This window comes from Bos indicus, chromosome X (assembly GCF_029378745.1).
Source record: "Bos indicus isolate NIAB-ARS_2022 breed Sahiwal x Tharparkar chromosome X, NIAB-ARS_B.indTharparkar_mat_pri_1.0, whole genome shotgun sequence".
Taxonomy (NCBI): Eukaryota; Metazoa; Chordata; class Mammalia; order Artiodactyla; family Bovidae; genus Bos; species Bos indicus.
In genome coordinates this window covers 107,242,896-107,264,178 of record NC_091789.1, presented here as the reverse complement: position 1 = coordinate 107,264,178, position 21,283 = coordinate 107,242,896, and the positions used below count along the sequence as shown (strand labels likewise).

Sequence of the window (21,283 nt, the reverse complement as noted above, 5' to 3'; positions counted from 1 at the left end):
ACTCATTGTGGAAATAAAAACGTTGATGGTAACTTAACGTAAAGTTCCCCCTCTGCCACCAGGGGGTTTGTGGGGAGGCGGGGAAGCAGGTCAGTGGCATTCCTTCCCTTTTTTTGATTTCATCTATTTCCATGATAGGATCTATTAGCTCTTACAAAAAGACCCCTCAGACTGACATTAATCTTTCTCTGCTTAGAATGTCCTTGTTAAAGGTAGCGTTAAGAAAATACAGTTTTTACCTGGGATGCTGATACTAGATAATGTCCTACCTTGCTTTTCTTTTTTGGAAAGGATAAAAGCCCTTAATGTCTCATATATACATACATACATATATATATGTATATATACACACACACACACACACACACACACACACACATACATATTCATGCTATATATATTTTATATTAAAGTACAGGTTTGCACTGTGTTTAAAAATGGAGCCCTAATTACGATAGCTATTGTAAACTGTACACTGACTCCATCTCCTATGGGCCACACAGAGCTAAGCACTTAAAACAGATTACCGCATCTACACAGCAACTCTCTGAAATAGGCACCATTGGTACTCCCATTTTAAAGATGAGGAAAGGGAAGGCACATGTCTAAGGCCCCTCAGCTTTTAAGGAGTCAAGTTTCCTGGCCAAGCCTGCTGGTCTCCAGAAATTTAACTGCCCTATTACTGAGCCCCTCACCTGAATTCAGTGCTTTCAAAGAGCTACCCATTCCTGGTATTGTGCTGGTTCAAGTTCCTAACGCTGCAAATGGAGAGGTGGTGTGGCAGCCCCGGAGGGTGCTGCCCTGGCCTACCCTCAAGAGAGACAAGTTCTATTAGCAGACAGTCCCCTGCTGCTGCACCTTCAGGTCACTGGAGCACTGCAGCTTTCAGAGATTCCCCCAGAGGCCAGTCTCCCCAGACTCTTCCCATCCAGTGACTGAGCAGGACGGAGGCGCCAGAGCTGGGCCATTCCTGCCTGACATGGGATTTCTCTGATGCATAGTGTGTGCTCTGGGGCTTGCCGTGAACCTGGCTGCAATGTGTCTGAGGTTCTTCTCACCCCCATCCTCCTTCCTTCCCTCTCCTTTCTCAGGGGTCAGATCTACATCTCAGTCTCCCCACCTACTCCTGCTCCCTCCTTTATCCTTCATACACATTTCCCCCAATACATCTCTTGCATGTATCATTCCGTTTTGGGATCTGCTTCTCAGTTCAGTTCAGTTCAGTCGCTCAGTCGTGTCCGACTCTTTATCATTCTGTCTTGGGATCTGCTTCTCAGAGGACCCAAACTGATCCAGGTAATGTGTTGTACACAGAGACTGATCCTAGCGACATCTCCCTGAGCATTTGACATGAAATGAAATGGAACTGGCACTGTATCTATATAATTGGCACAGAAGTATTATTATTTACAGGCAGACTTTGAAAATAGTTTCTAGATAGATTCTTTAATAGTAGGCCTTAGTTCTGAAATATACATGCTGGCACATGGAACTCATCCACACTTAAAATCAAGGTTTTGTCAACATGTTTTCAGTGAACAGCACTATCATAATAGTACTTTCAGTAATAGTACCCATGTGCCATCTCATTTCAAATGGAAAAACTTGTGGAGCTCACTGTTGCCAATTTGTCCTTGGAGTCTCATTTAGGCCTCCCGTGGCTCCTGTTATGGGAAGTTGCAACCCCAGCAACTATCAGGTTCCCTTGGGGTTTCTGTTTGTTCAGGTCTTTGCCTTCTTTGCAGGCCTGTGCCAATTAACTGAGACAGCACAGTGTGTGGCACCAGGTTTTCTTCCTTTCAGATCATTGCTGAATTTCTTTCTGAAAACACTGTCAGCATCAGCAGAAAACCCAGGAAACTTGATTCAACCCTGGGCCTGCCTCCTGCCTGCACCTGGCATCCGTGATGCTGGGCAGCAGCAAACCCAGCACATAAACAGAGGAGACCAGGCCCTGGCCTCTGTGATGGGACCTGCAGCCAAATCATGCAGATCCATTATTCATGCCCACATGTGTGAATGCACAATGTAAAATTGGTTGCAAGGCGAAGAAGAAAAGGCCTGGAGTAAGGAAAACACAGACTGCAGAGTGCTGAGGGGCAAAGTCAAGAATTATACCAAGTGAGTTCACCTTATCTGAATTCCTCTCCATGTAGTTCAAGGTATACTCATCAGCATTGACCAAAAAAAAGAGGTAGCCATTCACGTTCACTTTGGCTCCAACATACAGCTCCTCAGCCTTGATATATTCCGAGAATTCACTTTTAAAGACTTCTTGTCCAGGCTTCTTAACACGAACTCTTTTTAAGAACATCCCTCCAGTATACCCTGTAGAAAAGGAGAAAAAAGTTAATGAGTAGGTTTTGTTCCTCAAAGAACCAGACAACTTGCCTTTAGAGATACTTCATGCTCAAACACAGACCACAGAACTTAGCTGTGAACTTGTGAACTCATACTACGTATAGTCAGTCTTTAAGGGAAGAAGAATGAGGCAGTGGGTGAAGAAATGAGACTTCCAGGTGAGTGTATAAAGAAGAAAAGTGGTATGGCATTCCAGCCTTTTCTTTCCTCCATCCTCTCCCTTCCCAATCCAAACACTTAAATAAACATTTAGTGAGGACTTGGTCTATGTCCAGAAGCATCCTGGAAACTGATACAACAGGAACATCTTCTGAGCCTGCCTGAACTGTATTAGGTAGAAAATTTCTCACCTGAGTTTATTTCCACCTATTTGTCCCAGATGATGTCTTATATACATCTTCTGACATACAGATGAAATGTAAAGATGCCCCATTTCTGGAAAGGCGTTACTTAATTGAAGATAACAATAGGAGTTCCCTTAACTCTTTGTTTCTACAGGCAAAATATTTAAATAATGCTTCATTCTTTTTTTTTTTACTTCTCAGAATTCTCATCATTTCCTTTGCTCTTTTCTGGGCATTGTTTGTGTTTTGGAAAGCAGTGACCAGAGTTAAACGTGGGACTCCACTATCTTCTAACTGATACTGAACTGAAATCTCCAACCCTGTGGATACATCCTGGGACCAGGTGAGCTCTGGGGAGCGGCTTCCTCATGCTTTTACCACGTTCAGAAACCAGAAGTGGCAGAAAGACTTAGGCTTTGTAGCCAAAGAGAGCTGGAGTCCATCCTGGTTCTGTCGCTTGCTTGCTGGATGATCTTTAGGAGTCATTTAATCTCTCTGAGGCCCTCCAAATTCTCGCTGGAAAATGGGAATAATATTTGTGGGGGGCTATGAAAATGTACTTCTCAGATTGCTGGCTGTGGGGAACATAGTTGACAGAAGGCCCCAACTGCTGTGTTCTGAAATCTATCCTCATATTTGTGCCGAGGTCATGCTTCCCACAGGCTGCTACCAACACATGACTGAGCAAGGTAGGCAGACTAAGGCAGGCAAGATGGGAGTTCCTCGCACTGGTGACTCTGGCTCCAGAACGCCCAGTCAGCCTTGCCAAAATTTTCTTAAGACTTTCACTGTGGTCTAAGACCTTCCCTTTTCCTCTTTCCTCTGTCCTTCACAGGAGTCACACACACACTGTAGTCTGATAGCACTCTTGGCATCTTCTGGCTCCTGCCATGTTTTCCCTCACCTGCCATCTCCCTAAAAAATCTCTTGTACATTTAACCTCATCTTGGGCTTTGCCTCTTAAGGACCTACATTAACACAAGACTTAACCTCATAAAAGTCTTATAAGGATAACAGAAGGTATTCAGCCAGGGCTGCTGTTATTACCAGTAAGCTTCTAGTTGACTGCTATCATCCTGTTTTATGAATGTTGCAATTTGTTTAGCCATATCATCCCTATTCTAGATGTACAGAGGTGATTTTTTGACTATCAGGAGCATTACTTTATAGTCATCCCTATTTGACTTCATATTTTAAGATCTGGTCCATTATTCAAATCTGTATAAGTGGAGCCTGACTTACTTATACAAATTATTCGTGATTCATTGGTGTACTGAGCGGCTCCTACCAGCTCATAAGGACTGATAGTTTAATGTTCAGGGATTTGGAAAGCCAGTTGTTAAACTGTTGGTTGCTTGAAACTGGCCATGGTTTGGGTATTTACATCATGGAAATTGACAAATGGTACAAAATAGAGCTTTTAAATTTTTTTCAGAGAGCCGGTTAACCAAGTACACCATGGACTATTCTTCCCGAACGTGTATCTTCAGCACTGATAAAAATTTTAAACATGTTGAGACAAAGGATAGAGCCCTACAGTTCCATAATTTGGTAAGTCAAAATCAATAGCTTTCCTCAGCAATGGCCACCCTATCAGTGCACTGCAGCAAGGCCATCCCATGGGCCTTGGTGCTGGAACCTTGGCACCGGCCTCAACAGCCAGAGGGAAATAGACTCTGAAGATTAAATTTGTTAATCGGGGATTCTTGTCTTATTTTGTAAGTGATATTATCACAAATACAGATTTTATTCTTGTCTTGCTAGCTGTACACAGAATTTGTGGCAGCCAGACCATAATTTTGAAGCCACTGGATTCCACAGAGGTGCCTCAGAGACCACAAAGGAAATGGGGACAGTGTCAAAAAGGAGGTGTCTTGAGTCCCCCAGTCCTGAGCCAACCAAAACTATTCCTCTTTTACCATTTTATATGTCTGAGTTCCCATTTAAGAGGTCTTTGTAAAATGAACTTTTAGTGGTTAAAAAAAAAGAAAGAAAGCCACTCTCTTAGATCATCTAGGCTATAAAAATGAGATTATATTCCATAACTTTCAACATGAAGAGACAGTTCACTGTTCTGAGGAAATTGCTATGGGTAGTATGTCTCTTACCTGAATTTCTCTCTATGGGTTCAAACACTGAAATTGTGTCATCACTGAGAAAATATGAAATAACAAACATCCTTTCCACATCAGCACATTTATGTGTGATTAGTTTTGCAAAAAACCGGAGTGTATTGCTTATGTTGCCATAGCTAAATGGAAGAAAAAATGAAGGTTATAGCATTATATAAGTAATATTTTGCATATTACATATGTAAAAAATCCTGCAAAATATATGCCATTTTTATTGACATATAATATTAGTTTCAGGTGTATGACACAACGATCTGATATTTGTATATATTGCAAGATGACCAACACAGTTAAGTCTGGTTAACATTCATCACCAAAATTTTTTTTCTTGTGATGATAGCTTTTAAGATCTATTCTCTCAACAACTTTGAAATATGTACTGTAGTATTATTAACTACAGTCACCATGCTATATATCACATTCCTATGACTTATTTATTTTATAACTGGAAGTGTGTACTCTTGACTCCTTTCACCCGCCTCCCATCCAAGTGCACTATGGTTTTCAGACACTGGCATAAACTCTCAAAGGTTGAAAAAGTTCAACCATTTTCTTTTAGGGCTTTAAATCTATATGCAGAGACATGTTCCCAGTTTATTAAAATATCTCTTATTCTTTCAAAGTTCTCTTTCAAAGAGTTCTAAACACTCTTTTTATCACAATACACCCAGCACTCAAAAAATTTAGCATTTTCCCTGCTTCTGATCATACCACCGAGACTGTTCATTCTGGCTTTCTGGGCCATTCATAGTCTGGGTTCAAACACATACACACACACACACACACACACACACACACACACATACCTATTTGTCCAGGTTAACACAGTGGGAAAACGTCCAGGGTAACACACTGGGAAAACGTACCCAAAACAAATGTCATAAACACACTGCTCAAACCATCTGCATTAAATGGATGTTCTCTACTCACAAGGTTGGACAATAATCACAGCAACCATGTCAGTAGAAGCACTGCGCCTGGGCCTTGCTGCCCCAGGAGGCAAGAGGCTGTGCTTTGCCAGTGCCTGAAGCAACCTCCCCATTTCACTGCCCAGTTTCTCAAGCCCATTCCTTATGTTTCTTCCAACCTCACATAGTCTCCTTGCTAAGTCACTCTCCCAGTTCCCCAGCAGCCCCCTAACTCCCTTCAAGGGAAAATTTCCCTTTTCCCTTTTCCCTTTCAAATGCTATATTAAATATGACAGACCTTTCATAACACTTATCACCCATATCATAAGTTGCCATTACAAGTCTCTTTTCTGAGGGCAAGGACTGCATCTTATTAATCGTTGTCTAATACAACATTTTTTTTTGCATTCTAAGTACTTAATAAATGTTTGTAGAAAGTTGTTATAAGATCCATGTAGATTGGAATTTGCACTTAGAATTGAATGTGTGAATAGAATAGTCTTGAAGACTGATGATGAGATCAAATTCTAGAACCTAAAGTTCCCCAAATTGACTGCCTGGTTATGGAATAAATTAATTTATGGTCTGTCAGCAGAAGTATGTCTGTGGATATTAGCTAGTGAAAGGTGGTGCTGTGCTATGCTTAGTCACTCAGTCGTCTCCAACTCTTCACGACCCCACAGACTGTAGCCCTCCAGGTTACTCTGTCCATGGGATTTTTCAGACAAGAATACTGGAGTGGGTTGCCATTTTCTCCTCCAGGGGATCTTCCCAACCTGGGGATCAAACTCGCATCTCTTGTATCTCCTGCATTGCAGGCAGATTCATGACAAACACTAAACTCTTTGGGAAGGCTCTGATAATCAAAATCAATACCCCAAGCAGGAACAGAGTAAAATAAACCATGTACTTCATCCCTTCCCTGTCACAAGAGAGGTCCTCACTTTCAGTCTCCAATGCCGAAAGTCATTCTTTCCTTTCAATCACAGTGATTTATAAAGAAACAGACCAAAAAATATATATATATATATTTCTGATTTACAGAGGCAGAAGGTGTTTTTCTCTGTCCAAGGAGGCAGGATTGAAAAAGCATGGCTCCACGATTCCCAGCTTGAGGCCTCAAGTGAGATGGAAAGTAGCAATATGGGGGCTAGCCCCAGGGCAGCCCTGGCAAAACAGCCAGATCTCCAGAGCTGTTTTCTTAGTCCCTAGTTTCCCAGGCTTCAGACAGACCTCGTACAGCACAGGGAAGGGACAGCTATACCTTTTCAACCATCTTTTCTGGTACATAATTGGACTTAAAAGTAACAAACAGATTTGGTAACCGCCCCCCCCCCCTCATGAAAGACCCATACTTTCACAGATGCCCGAAATATCCTTGAAACAACTGAATGAGGTCTAAAGTCAGGCCAAATGAACACAATTGCAAATTTAGCTTCCTAGAACTTACATAAATTTACAAGTGTGGATGTTAAGTATGGATTTTTCATGTTTAATATGCCTTTTTAAACGTAATTTTGGTGTTTTAGACAGCTTGTCAACCAGGAATACAATCTACTCAAGCAAAATCTTTATCTATACTATAATCTGTAGGTGTGTTGCAGTCCATGGGGTCACAAAGAGTCGGACCTGACTGAGTGACTAAAATGAACTAAACACTACAGTCTACTCAAGCAAGATCATTCACAAACGTTGTCATGTGTGAAAGTCACACGGGGAGCTTGTTAAATATACAGAATCCAGAGTCCCACTCCTAGAGATATGGATTCAGTAGTTCACTTGCAGCTCCAGAAACCTACATTTTTAATAAGCTCCCCAAGAGATTCTGATGAAATCATCCCCAGAGCATGCTTTAAAAAAACACTTGCAGGTTATCTTCAGATATTTCTTTGACTAATAAGCTAGTTATCAAAGTTCTCTAAACACTCTTTTTATCACAATACACCCAGCACTCAGAAAAAATTTAGCATTTTCCCTGCTTCCGATCATACCACCTAGACTGCTTAGTCTGGCTTTCTGGGCCATTAATGGTCTAGTTCAGACATACACACACACACAGACACACACACACACCTATTTGTCATGACTGCCTATAACATTCTCTACTCAAATCACATAGTCACTTCACTTAGCGCCCCACACTGAGCTTGTTTCTATATCCAGCCTTTTGCTTTGTGTCATCCCCTCCCCCAGGGTACACTCTCATCCTTTCTTATTCCTGTCCAGAATCCTGCCCATCTATTTGGGCCTCAATCAGTAGAGCTCTCCGTGACCATGGCTGCCTACCCAGCTGATCACCTACTCATGCCTCCTGTACCAAATATTATCTGTAACACCTGATTTAGCATTGTATAGACTTGTATCCTTGACTGTTTTTTTTAATGTGGTGGTTCCCACTGTCTCAAAACAAATGATAAATTCCTAAGTCCAGCAGCTATGTCTTAATCTTTTCTCCACACAGCCCAGAGTTACTTATAATCACTGTCTTGAATTCTTCTCCCATTCTCTTAAATCCACTTCCATTAGGTTTGTTCTAAACAACCTTTGCCTAAACAACCCTTGTCAAAGTCAACAGTGATCTCCACAATGCCAATTCCAATGGTCCACTTTTGTGCCTAACTTGACCAATCAGCAGCAGTTGGTATAAATGATCATTCCTTCTTCCATGACACTCTTGCTTCACTTGGCTTCCAGGATCCTATATTCTCTTGGTTTTTCTCCTACCTCCTTGCTTGCTTCTTTTCAGTATCCTTCAATAGTTCCTCTTCTTTTCCTCGATATCTTAATTTGGGGTGTCCCAAGGATAACAAGGAATAACTTAGTCATCCACTTCTCTGTGTATATTCACTCCTTCAGTGATCCCTTCTAGTCTCATGTTTTAAATACTATCTACATGTGGATGATTTCCAAAGTTCTGTCTCTAGCTCAGAACTCTCTCCCAAATCCCAGACTCATATCCAGCCGCCACCTCAATATCTCTACTTGATATCTGACACCTCAAACTTAACTTGTTTCAAACTGAACTTCTGCTCTTGACACAAACCTACTCTAACTACAGTCTTTCTCATCTCAATAGATAGCAACTCCATCTTTCCAGCTGGAGAAATCTTGGGAGTCATTTTTATCTCCTGTTGTATCCAATCTGCCAGGAAATCTTACTGGTTCAACATTCAAAAATATTTCTAGAATCTGCTATTTCTCATCATTTTCATGGCACTCACCCTGATGGAGCCATCATAACTTTTCTCTTGGGACTACTACAGTCTTAACTGGTCTTTACTTCCACCATTGCCCTTCTACACTCTATGCTCAACACTGCATCTGGAGTCATTCTTTGAATACATAAATCAGATCAAGTCACTTCTCTGCTCAAATCTCCCAATGAGTACCCTTATCACCTGAAGTCAAAAGAATCCTTACAACGGTCTGCAAGGCCTTATGTGATCTGATTGCCCATTACTTCTCTTAATCTGTCTACCCTGCCTGTTACTCATCTTGTCTATCCTTGTCAGCCTCCTGCCTATTCTTTGAACATCCCAAGCCTGCTCCTTACTCAGCATGTTTACACTGACTGTTCCTTCTGCCTAGTACATGTTTCCTCTCCTCAGTAAGGTCTATCCAAACCACACTGTTTAAAATTGAAACAAGCATTTACTGTTTGTAGATTTTTTGATGATGGACATCCTGACTGGTGTGAGGTGATACCTCACTGTAATTTTCATTTGCATTTTTCTAGTAATGAGTGATGGTGAGCATCTTTTCATGTGTTTGGAGAAAAGTCTGCTTAAGTCTTCCTCCCACTTTTTGATTGGGTTGTTTGTCTTTCTGGTAGATGTCCACTGGCAGATGAACGGGTAAAGAAGTTGTGGTACATATATATTAATACAATGGAATATTACTCAGCCATAAAAAGGAACACATCTGAGTCAGTTCTAATGAGGTGAATAAACCTAGAGCCTGTTATACAGAGTAAAGTCAGAAAGAGAAAAATTTTGTATATTAATGCATATATACAGAATCTAGAAAAATGGTACTGATGAACCTATTTTCAGAGCAGGAATAGAGATACAGACACAGAGAACAGACTTTGGACATAGCGGAAGGAGAGGGTGGGACAAATTCAGAGAGTAGCACTGACATATATACACACTCAGTTCAGTTCAGTTCAGTCGCTCAATTGTGTCTGACTCTTTGCGACCCCATGAATCGCAGCACGCCAGGCCTCCCTGTCCATCACCATCTCCCGAAGTTCACTCAGACTCACGTCCATCGAGTCGGTGATGCCATCCAGCCATCTCATCCTCTGTCATCCCCTTCTCCTCCTGCCCCCAATCCCTCCCAGCATCAGAGTCTTTTCCAATGAGTCAACTCTTCACATGAGGTGGCCAAAGTACTGGAGTTTCAGCTTTAGCATCATTCCTTCCAAAGAAATCCCAGGGCTGATCTCCTTCAGAATGGACTGGTTGGATCTCCCTGCAGTCCAAGGGACTCTCAAGAGTCTTCTCCAACACCACAGTTCAAAAGTATCAATTCTTCAGCGCTCAGCATTCTTCACAGTCCAATTGTCGAATCCATACATGACTACTGTGTGTAAAACAGATAGCCAGTGGGAAGCTTCTGTATAACACAGGTTGTCACAAAACACCAGGTGCTTTGTGACAACCTGGAGGGGTGGGGGGGCATCCTGGAGGAAGAGGACATATGTGTACTTGTGGCTGATTCACTTTGTTGTATGGAAGAAGCCAACACAATATTGTAAAGCAATTAACCTCCAATTTAAACTATTTTAAGAATTGAAACCCAGGTTGCTCCTCAAGTCCCACATTCCAAGTTCCCATTTATTCTCTTCATAGCTACCTTCTTAATTTTTTTGTGGCACTTTAATACCTTCCATACACTAGAGAATGTACTTATGTATTATCTTTATTGTTTATTATCTACCTCCCCTAGCTAAAATGTAAATTCTATGAAGGCAGGGCTCTGTGTCTGTTTTGATCCCAAGCCCCAATATCAGTGTCTGGCACACTGAGGGTAAATGACTGGCTCACCCAGGGCTACATACATAATAAAAACCTTAAAGATAGCTATAGCTACAGTCTTATGGTTAGAAGAGACATGAAGGCTTATTATTACCGATGGGAAAGAGGAAAATAAATGACTGACGGAGACAACAGATGGACAATATCTGAAACAAGTCAGAGATTAAGATTAAATTGTGAATCTTTAGATGCTATATGATTATGAATAGCAAAAGTCTGGGATAACAGCCTTTCTGGTAGGAAGCCATCCATCTCTTCTACCCATCATTAAGAACTAAAAGGGTGAATGTTCATTTTATTTACTCACTTATTTATCATTCCTCTTCTCTTATGGACAAAATATTTATTGAATCCCAAGTACACAAGCAGCACTGTTCTAACTCTAAGAGAAACAATAAAGCCAGACCCTGCCCTCAAGAAGCTCTGAGTCTATATATAAACAAGTAACTGCCACACACTATGATATGTACAGATTCTGGGGCAAGAAAGGTGAACTCCAGGAGTTGATTTCCCTGGGTTCAAATCCTACCTGAACTAAAAATTAGCTAAATTTTTAGGTGAGATTAGGTAAATTGAATAGACTCTCTGAGCCTCAGTTTCTTCATGTGAAGAATGGGTACAATACTGCTGCTAAGTCACTTCAATCGTGTCCAACTCTGTGCGACCCCCTAGACGGCACCCCACCAGGCTCCACCATCCCTGGGATTCTCCAGGCAAGAACACTGGAGTGGGTTGCCATTTCCTTCTATCTACTTTATGAGGTTGTTTTGAGGATTAAATGAGATCAAGTATTGTAGTTAGCACATCATAACCACAAACTACTTTTTACTAGTAATAATATTATTATTATTATTATAAGTATGATCAGCAGAGTATTGTGAGCACACAGAAAACAAAATAACTAATTCAGCCAGGTGCAATGAGAAAGATATTTTTCTGGTTCTCCCAAGTCAGACTGGACAATGTACCCAGCAGGCACCACAGTGAATTTTTACCCAGACAATAAAAGTCTCCATTCCATCAAAAAAAAAAAACCTCATATGCTTTGATCTGAAACTATCTCTCTCCAGTGACTCACCATAGATGACTGTTAACCTCATACAACAATGAACACAAGCACAATTTTAATAGCAATATATATCATCAATACACATCATGTGTGTCGCACATCTCAATTCACAGTTTATTTATTTGCATTAAGAAACTTTTCTTTGTATGCTTTGTGAGATCATCTTCCTAAGGTTCTCACGGTTTGAAAACCTTGGGTTATTCAAACTCATGTGTAAGTCTCCAGCTGAATGTGCCAGTTTCTATGGAAACAAGGTCACTGTGTGGGAGGAGCTTGAGAGAAGAAGCATATTCCTGGCACAGAATGAGCAATGGACAAAAAGAAAAGAAATTAGAGCTATTCATGCCTGGACCACTGTTCTCCAGCCACAACAGCATGACAAGAACATGGAATGCTGTCTATAGTCAGTGCTCTGTGGGCAAGTTGATGTGGTGCAGACAGAAAGAGAGACTAAGGCAACTACCCACAAGGAACACTGTTCCCACTGGATTCCAGAAGCAACACCCTGGATCGTGTTTCCTCCTGTTTACTTATAAGAAAAATTCCCTCTCCTTTTACAATAGGGACATTCTTCCTGCCCACCTCCTTCACGTGGTTGCCCTTAAAAACAGCAGTTAGTGAAAAGTATCCATCAAAGCCATGGTTTTTCCAGTAGTCATGTACAGATATGAGAGCTGGGACCATAAAGAAGGCTGAGCAATGAAAAACTGATGCTTTCAAATTGTGGTGCTGGAGAAGACTCTTGAAAGTCCCTTGGACCACAAGGAGATCAAACCAGTCAATCCTAAAGGAAATCAAAGCTGAACATTCATTGGAAAGACTGATGCTGAAGCTGAGGCTCCAATAATTTGGTCACCTGATGCAAAGAGCTCACTCATTGGAAAAGACCCTGATGCTGGGAAAGATCGAGGGCAAGAGAAGGGGACAACCGAGGATGAGTTAGTTAGACAGCATCACCAACTCAATGGACATGAATTTGAACAAACTCCAGGAGACAGTGAAAAGCAGGGGAGCCTGGCATGCTGCAGTTCATGGGATCACAAAGAGTCAGACGTGACTTAGTGAGTGAACAACAACAACAGTCCATCAAAAGTCCTGCCCTGGAACTTCACATAAATACTGCTATCTACAAGGGAGGATGGAGTATGAGTTGGTGTCCCTCTTATGTGATCTGAAATTAGTGGTTCTCAAACCCTGGTGCCCATCACCAGAAACCCCTGGATGTCTTGTTAAAACACAGAGCCAGGCCCCACCCCCAGAGACTGGGCCTCAGTAAGTCTGGGGTGAGACACAGACCACAAAGTGTGGGGACCACACTTTGAGCAGTATCAACTCTGAAACTTAAAAACAAAACTCCCAAGTCCTTACAAATAAAAGATTACTTCTTAAAAGACAAAGGGCATCATGTCAAGGCAAACACAGCCTTTCAGACACTCTACACAATTCTTAATGCATTTTTACCATGTTTACCACGATACCAAAACTGTTCTCTCCACCTCAAAATATTCTACAATGGCATCTCATGCCATTGAATTTGATCAAATTCAGGGTGATGCCTTGTTGTTTTCCTTCTCCTGCTCTTACTCCATGTTCTCTTTATCTTTTTTCTCCACAGGTTCTCCTGATCCATTATTCCCCTCATGTAAGACTTCAGTGTTTAGTCTGCATCCTATTCAAGCCTCTGCAACATTTTCCGACCCCTCTTCCTCTTCCTACCACAACTTCTTTCTCTGGAGCTCCATTTCCTACAGAAGCAAAAAGTAGCAATGAGCAGTACCACATTTATACACATGACTGAGGGGCAGATTTTTCCTCACATGTATTAGGAACACTTCTGAAAGTCCTTCTTTTGAAATCATATTCCACCACATAAGCAATCTGTGGTTACTGAACTCAACCAAGCCTCTTAAATTAAAATCAATTAACATTCTATAAAACAGTTATAAATCACGGAAGCCACTACAGCCTATGGGCCAAATACAGCCAGTCACCTGTTTCTATATGGCCTGTGAGCTAAGAATGGTTTTTACGTTTTTAAATGGTTGAAAATACTCAAAGAATAATATTTTGTGATATGTAAAAACTATATGATATTCAAATGTCAGTGTCCATCAGTTCAGTTCAGTTCACTCAGTTGTGTCCGACTCCTCATGACCCCATGAACTGCAGCACACCAGGCCTCCTAGTCCATCACCAACTCCCAGAGTTCACCCAAACCCATGTCCATCGAGTTGGTGATGCCATCCAACCATCTCATCCTCTGTTGTCCCCTTCTCCTCCTGCCCTCAATCTTTCCCAGCATCAGGGTCTTTTCCAATGAGTCAACACTTTGCATCAGGTGGCCAAAATATTGGAGTTTCAGCTTCAACATCAGTCCTTCCAATGAACATCCAGGACTGATCTCCTTTAGGATGGACTGGCTGGATCTCCTTGCAGTGCAAGGGACTCTCAAGAGTCTTCTCCAACACCACAGTTCAAAAGCATCAATTCTTCAGTGCTCAGCTTTCTTTGTAGTCCAACTCTCACATCCATACATGACTACCGGAAAAACCATAGCCTTGACTAGACGGACCTTTGTTGGCAAAGTAATGTCTCTGCTTTTTAATATGCTGTCTAGGTTGGTCAAAACCTTCCTTCCAAGGAGTAAGAGTCTTAATTTCATGGCTGCAGTCACCATCTGCAGTGATTCTGGAGCCCAGAAAAATAAAGTCAGCCACTGTTTCCACTTTTTCCCCATTTATTTGACATGAAGTGATGGGACCGGATGCCATGATCTTAGTTTTCTGAATGCTGAGTTTTAAGCCAATTTTTTCACTCTGCTCTTTCACTTTCATCAAGAGGCTCTTTAGTTCTTCTTCACCGGAACTTCACATAAGGGTGGTGTCATCTGCATATCTGAGGTTATTGATATTTCTCCCAGCAATCTTGATTCCAGCTTGTGCTTCTTCCAGCCCAGCGTTTCTCATGATGTACTCTGCATAGAAGTTAAATAAACAGGGTGACAATATATAGCCTTGACGTGCTCCTTTTCCTATTTGCAACCAGTCTGTTGTTCCATGTCCAGTTCTAACTGTTGCTTCCTGACCTGCATATAGGTTTCTCAAGAGGCAGGTCAGGTGGTCTGGTAGTCCCATCTCTTTCAGAATTTTCCACAGTTGATTGTGATCCACACAGTCAAAGGCTTTGGCATAGTCAATAAAGCAAAAAATAGATGTTTTTCTAGAACTCTCTTGCTTTTTCGATGATTCAGCGGATGTTGGCAATTTGATCTCTGGTTCCTCTGCCTTTTCTAAAACCAGCTGGAACATCTGAAATTTCATGGTTCACGTATTGCTGAAGCCTGGCTTGGAAAATTTTAAGCATTACTTTACTAGCGTGTGAGATGAGTGCAACTGTGCAGTAGTTTGAGCATTGCCTTTCTATGGGACTGGAATGAAAACTGACCTTTTCCAGTCCTGTGGCCACTGCTGAGTTTTCCAAATTTGCTGGCATATTGAGTGCAGCACTTTCACAGTGTCATCTTTCAGGATTTGAAATAGCTCAACTGGAATTCCATCACCTCTACTAGCTTTGTTCGTAGTGATGTTTCCTAAGGCCCACTTGACTTCACATTCCAGGATGTCTGGCTCTAGGTCAGTGATCACACCATCATGATTATCTGGATTGTGAAGATCTTTTTTGTACAGTTCTTCTGTGTTTTATTGCCACCTCTTCTTAATATCTTCTGCTTCTGTTAGGTCCCTACCATTTCTGTCCTTTATTGTGCCCATCTTTGCATGAAATGTTCCCTTGGTATCTCTAATTTTCTTGAAGAGATCTCTAGTCTTTCCCATTCTGTTGTTTTCCTCTATTTCTTTGCATTGATCGCTGAGGAAGGCTTTCTTATCTCTCCTTGCTATTCTTTGGAACTCTGCATTCAAATGAGTGTATCTTTCCTTTTATCCTTTGCTTTTCACTTCCCTTCTTTTCTCAGCTATTTGTAAGGCCTCCCCAGACAGCCATTTTGCTTTTTTGCATTTCTTTTTCTTGCAGATGGTCTTGTATCCTGTACAGTGTCACGAACCTCCATCCATAGTTCATCAGGCACTCTATCTATCAGATCTAGTCCCTTAAATCTATTTCTCACTTCCACTGTATAATCATAAGGGATTTGATTTAGGTCATACCTGAATGGTCTAGTGGGTTTCTCTACTTTCTTCAATTTTTGTCTGAACTTGGCAATAAGGAGTTCCTGATCTGAGCCACAGTCAGCTCCCAGTCTTGTTTTTGCTGACTGTATAGAGCCTCTCCATCTTTGGCTGCAAAGAATATAATCAATCTGATTTCAGTGTCGACCATCTGGTGATGTCCATGTGTACAGTTTTCTCTTGTGTTGTTGCAAGAGGGTGTTTGCTATGACCAGTGCGTTCTCTTGGCAGAACTCTATTAGCCTTTGCCCTGCTTCATTCTGTACTCCAAGGCCAAATTTGCCTGTTACTCCAGGTGTTTCTTGACTTACCACTTTTGCATTCCAGTCCCCTATAATGAAAAGGACATCTTTTTGGGTGTTAGTTCTAGAAAGTCTTGTAGGTCTTCATAGAACTGTTCAACTTCAGCTTCTTCAGTGTTACTGGTCGGGGCATAGACTTGGATTACCATGATATTGAAAGGTTTGCCTTGGAAATGAACAGAGATCATTCTGTAATTTTTGAGATTGCATCCAAGTACTGCATTTCAGACTCTTTTGTTGACTATGATGGCTACTCCATTTCTTCTAAGGGATTCCTGCCCACAGTAGTAGATATAATGGTCATCTGAGTTAAATTCACCCATTCCAGTCCATCTTAGTTCACTGATTCCTAGAATGTCAATGTTCACTCTTGTTATCTCCTTTTTTTAAAAAAATTTTATTTTATTTTTAAACTTTACAATATTGTCTTATTATCTCCTGTTTGACCACTTCCAATTTGCCTTGATTCATGGACTTAACATTCCAGGTTCCTATGCACCAGTCCTGTTCACAACTGGGTGTTTTTGCTTTGGCTCCATCCCTTCATTCTTCCTGGAGTTATTTCTCCACTGATCTCCAGTAGCATTTTGGGCACCTACCGACCTGGGGAGTTCATCTTTCAGTGTCCTATCTTTCTGCCTTTTCATACTGTTCATGGGGTTCTCAGTGTCCATAAACAGTTTTATTGGAATGCAGTCACACATTTGTTTATGGATTGTCTATGGCTGTTTTCATGCTACAATGACAGAGCTAAGCAACTGTGATAGAGGCAGTATGGTCCGCAAAGCAGAAAATATTTGTATCTGACCTTTTAAGAAAAAGTCTGATGACCCTTACTCTACACCATTTCCTAGGGATTATCTTGAGATAGATACATATGGAAAAGCATATATATATATATATATATATATATATATATATATTTACACACACACACATATACATGGAAAGGCAATATAGATTGGGGATAATATGGCTTTAGGGGCTTCCAGATGGCACATTAAAATAACCACTCAATGTGAAGATGTGGGGAACAGAGAACCCTTGTGCACTGTTGATGGGAATGTAAATTGGTGCAGCCACTGTGGAAAACAGCATGGAGGCACCTCAAAAAATTAAAAACAGAACTACCATATGACAGTAATTCTACTTTTGGATATATATATACAAAGGAAACAAAATCACTGTCCCCAAAAGATATCTGCACCCCCATGTTCAATGCAGTATTATTTGCAATAGCTAACACAGGGAAACAACACAAGTGTCCACTAGCAGGTATATGGATAAAGTGTAAAAAAATACATACATACATATCACACATACATGGGGCTTCCCAGGTGGCATAGTGGCAAAGAATCTGCCTGCCAATACAGGAGATGTAAGAGACACAAGTCCGATCCCTGGGTCAGGAAAATCCCCTGGAGTTGGAAATGGCAACCCACTCCAGTTCTTGCCTGGAAAATCCCATGGACAGAGGAGACTGGAGTGCTACAGTGCATGGGGTCGCAGAGAGTCAGGCAAAACTGAGGACACAGTGCACGTGCATGTGTACACACACACACACACACACGAACACACACACACAGTGGAATATTATTCAATCATCAAAAAGAAGGAAATCCTGCCATTTGCAATAGCATGGATGGACCTTGAGGGCATTATGCTAAGTAAAATAAGTCAATAGAAAGACAAATACTACATGATCTCACTTACATGTAGAATCTAAAAAAACAAACTCATAGAAACAGGGATCAGACTGGTGACTGCCAGAGTTAGGGGGGTGGGTAGTGGATGGGATAATTGAGTGAAGGTGATCAAAAGGAACTACCTTTCTGCTCTAAGACAAATAAGTTCTGGGGACATAACATACAGCATGATGACGACAGTAAATAATAATGTATATTTGAAAGTAAGAGAGTACAGCTTAAAAATTCTCATCACAAGAAAAAAAATTTGAACTGTGAGGTATGGATGTGAACTAATCTTCTTGTGGTGATCATTTTTCAATACATACATATATCCAATCATTATGTTGCATATCTTAAACTTATGCCATGTTTTATGTCAATTATTTCTCAAAAAACCTGGGGAAAAAAGTAAAAAAAATAGCCACTGATGTAAGAATCTGTTAATACTTACATATTAATCATCTTCATTAAAGTTATAACAACATGTCCCTGGACTTGAAATCAGATAAATTGTCATCTGTTCTGTCATGAGGACAATATTACAAACCCCACATACATTTGGGAAAAATCAGATTAAAATAACAGTTCCCTCAAGCACCTGTCAAATTCAATGAACTTCTTGAAGTTCCTCTGATGAGGTGTGGGCATAAGGCCTATGCAGGAGCGAAGAGAATCCTCTTCAGAACCAAAGCCGGTATAAGGTGGAAATTTCCTTTCTATTTTTGGAGGAGATGGGGCCTTGCATGGAATCGAGGTAAAGTTCTCTATAACAAAACAAAGGCAGATGAAACATCAATATTTTTTTTTGCCCTGATTATGGATGTTTTGAAAGGTTTGTTATGTTTTCAAGATGAACATGGAGATCTTTGTAGACTATTTTAAACTCTTTCAAACAAAACACACCAAAATCCTGAGAGGGTAGGTTTCAATCATGTTTACAAAAACCACAGAACTCACTCAATAATCGCCATTGGTTCAAAAGAAAGAAAAAAAAGAGAGAGAGAGAGACTGAGTGTGTCGAATAAGTAAACATTTATCTTTTGTCATCACATCCCCATTTCGGAATATTTTTTGTTCTTCCTTGATTTTTCCAATGATATGAAAATTCAAGTCTGAAACTTTATGCTACCCGTTCCATATTTTAACCTGTAATGTAGCCCTCTCCTATCTTTAGTCAACACTCACTAATTAAATTCCTTTCCAAATAGGACTGACTCCTGGCTGTTTTGCCTTTACCTTCCCCATCTGATGTCTCTTCCTCCTGAGCCCACATTTTAAGCCCTCTCCCTTTCCTCTAGCTCAGCTCCAGGCCATGATACTTCACTACCTAGATCAAAAACAAAAACAACATTTCTTCTCACCAACAACCCCTCCAGGTTGCCTCTATTACTGCCCAAGAAAAGACTGCAATCGTACTGAAATGTGATACTGCAAAAATTAATAAATAAAACACAAATCAAACTAACACAACTTTTAAAACCACCACTGCCAAAGGGAGAGGTAAGTGGTAAATACGGTTGACCTTCTTAATTCATTTATCATCTGTGATGAAGGAGAGATGAAGAGACAGGTGGAGACATATTTGTAATAGCCTGGGAGCTGTTAGGTACTCATTCGTGAGGCTGTACCACCTCTGAGAAGCAAGTATGCCCTCTGAAGTAGATGACACGTTGACTCAATAGATCCCAATCACTAGTATTAGCACATCACAAATGGCAAAGATGATGTCTGGATCTTTCTTAAAGCAAAAGAAAGCAAAGCAACCAAACAACCCATGGAATCTCATTTCTACCTCTTCCCCAAAGTTGACCATCCCATAGGTGTTTCCATTAGAGCCTGAAAGGAGTCTCGCATAAGAAAAGATTTCCTTTTCCATTGCCAAAGTTCTAACAGAAGGAAGAGAACAGATTTAGTACATACCTTTCTAATCGAAAATGTGCACCAATGTGTCATCCAAGGCAGCCTACCTCTTAACATGGAGGGATAGTTTCTTTTTTTTTTTTTTTTGTACTGATTGATCAAAAGGCTAAGGGGCTGTTTCTAACTCTGATTTGAAAACATTTTCAACTTTCACATTTCCTTAGACTTCCTAACAGCCTTTGTGTGGAACCTCCTCAAGCATAATCCCCAAAAGAGTATTGTTCCACCCTGACAGAAATTGCTCACAGAAGACATACTAGCAAAGAGAATGCCATCAGATATTTCTCACTGACTTAGTGAAAGGAGGCGGCCAGACTGCGGGTATGGAAATGACTGGTGAGCCTCTCCTATTGCTATTTTTGTGGCAATTAAAGAGAAGCCTTGGTAATAAAGAGGCAAGTTTAAATATTGGAATTCGTCAGAATTACAGCAGACCCTATCATTCCTAATTGTAACATGAAACACACCACTAACTGGTACCTTCATTTTTAGGAAAAGGACCATAGGGGATGGCAGGAAGAACTGTACGTGATTATTAGAAAATTCAGGCATGATTGGTTTCTTCCAACAGGGGACATATGCCTCCAACTCTATATAATAATCTAAACAGCCTAACCAAAAGAGGACACACACTGAATCTCAAATTAAGAATGCATTCTACATCTCCCCCCAAAATTACAGGTTTTATAACACACTGTTGTTTTCTCAACTACATCATTTTTGCAACAGATTTAAGTAACAAAAGAATCAATTTAGAGCTTTCCTCTGCACCCACAGTGCCATCTAGTGTATAAATGCTGAGAACTGTTCCATTCCACCATGTCTGACTTTTTCAACAATACAGTCTTTCTGGATACTGTGACTCAAGATTCCATTTTTTACGGGTTAATTGTGTATATTCACAAAGGTTTGGAATTGTGCCTGGATAAATTTCTGTCTTTGGTTTTCCATTGTTCCACCATCCTGCATGTTTTAGGTGTTAAAAAATATTTAATGAAAAAGTATACACTTTTTTTTTTTTACAAAGCATCTTCCCAAATATCTTCTTTTTAAAAAAATTTTATTGGAAGATAATTGCTTTACAATATTGTGCAGGTTTCTGCCATATATCAGCATGAATCAGCCACAGGTCCCAAATATCTTCTTATACTGACATTCTAATAGATCCTAAAACACATCTGCCTTTCAAATAGTCCGATGCTTCTAATTCCGAGAGACTTGTAAAAACATATATATTGACTGTCCATTCACAATTGACTAGATTCCAACAAATTTACACAGAGGGGACAGGCTCTTTTTTAAAGAATGTATCTTAATGCTCCCTCACAGTGGT

At 40.6% G+C, this 21,283-nt stretch overlaps 1 protein-coding gene across 2 annotated transcripts in view; it reads right to left on the bottom strand.

Annotated features, from left to right (window-relative positions):
* EFHC2 (EF-hand domain containing 2) overlaps positions 1-21,283 on the bottom strand; it is a 237,858-nt gene that overhangs the window by 95,786 nt on the left and 120,789 nt on the right. For both annotated transcript variants that reach the window (XM_070785415.1, XM_070785416.1), the window contains exons 8-10: positions 18,629-18,794; positions 4,814-4,956; positions 2,132-2,328 (exon numbers count right to left, since the gene is read on the bottom strand). In XM_070785415.1, the coding sequence (XP_070641516.1) occupies positions 2,132-2,328; positions 4,814-4,956; positions 18,629-18,794 (506 nt within the window). The remainder of the gene's footprint in view (positions 1-2,131; positions 2,329-4,813; positions 4,957-18,628; positions 18,795-21,283) is intronic.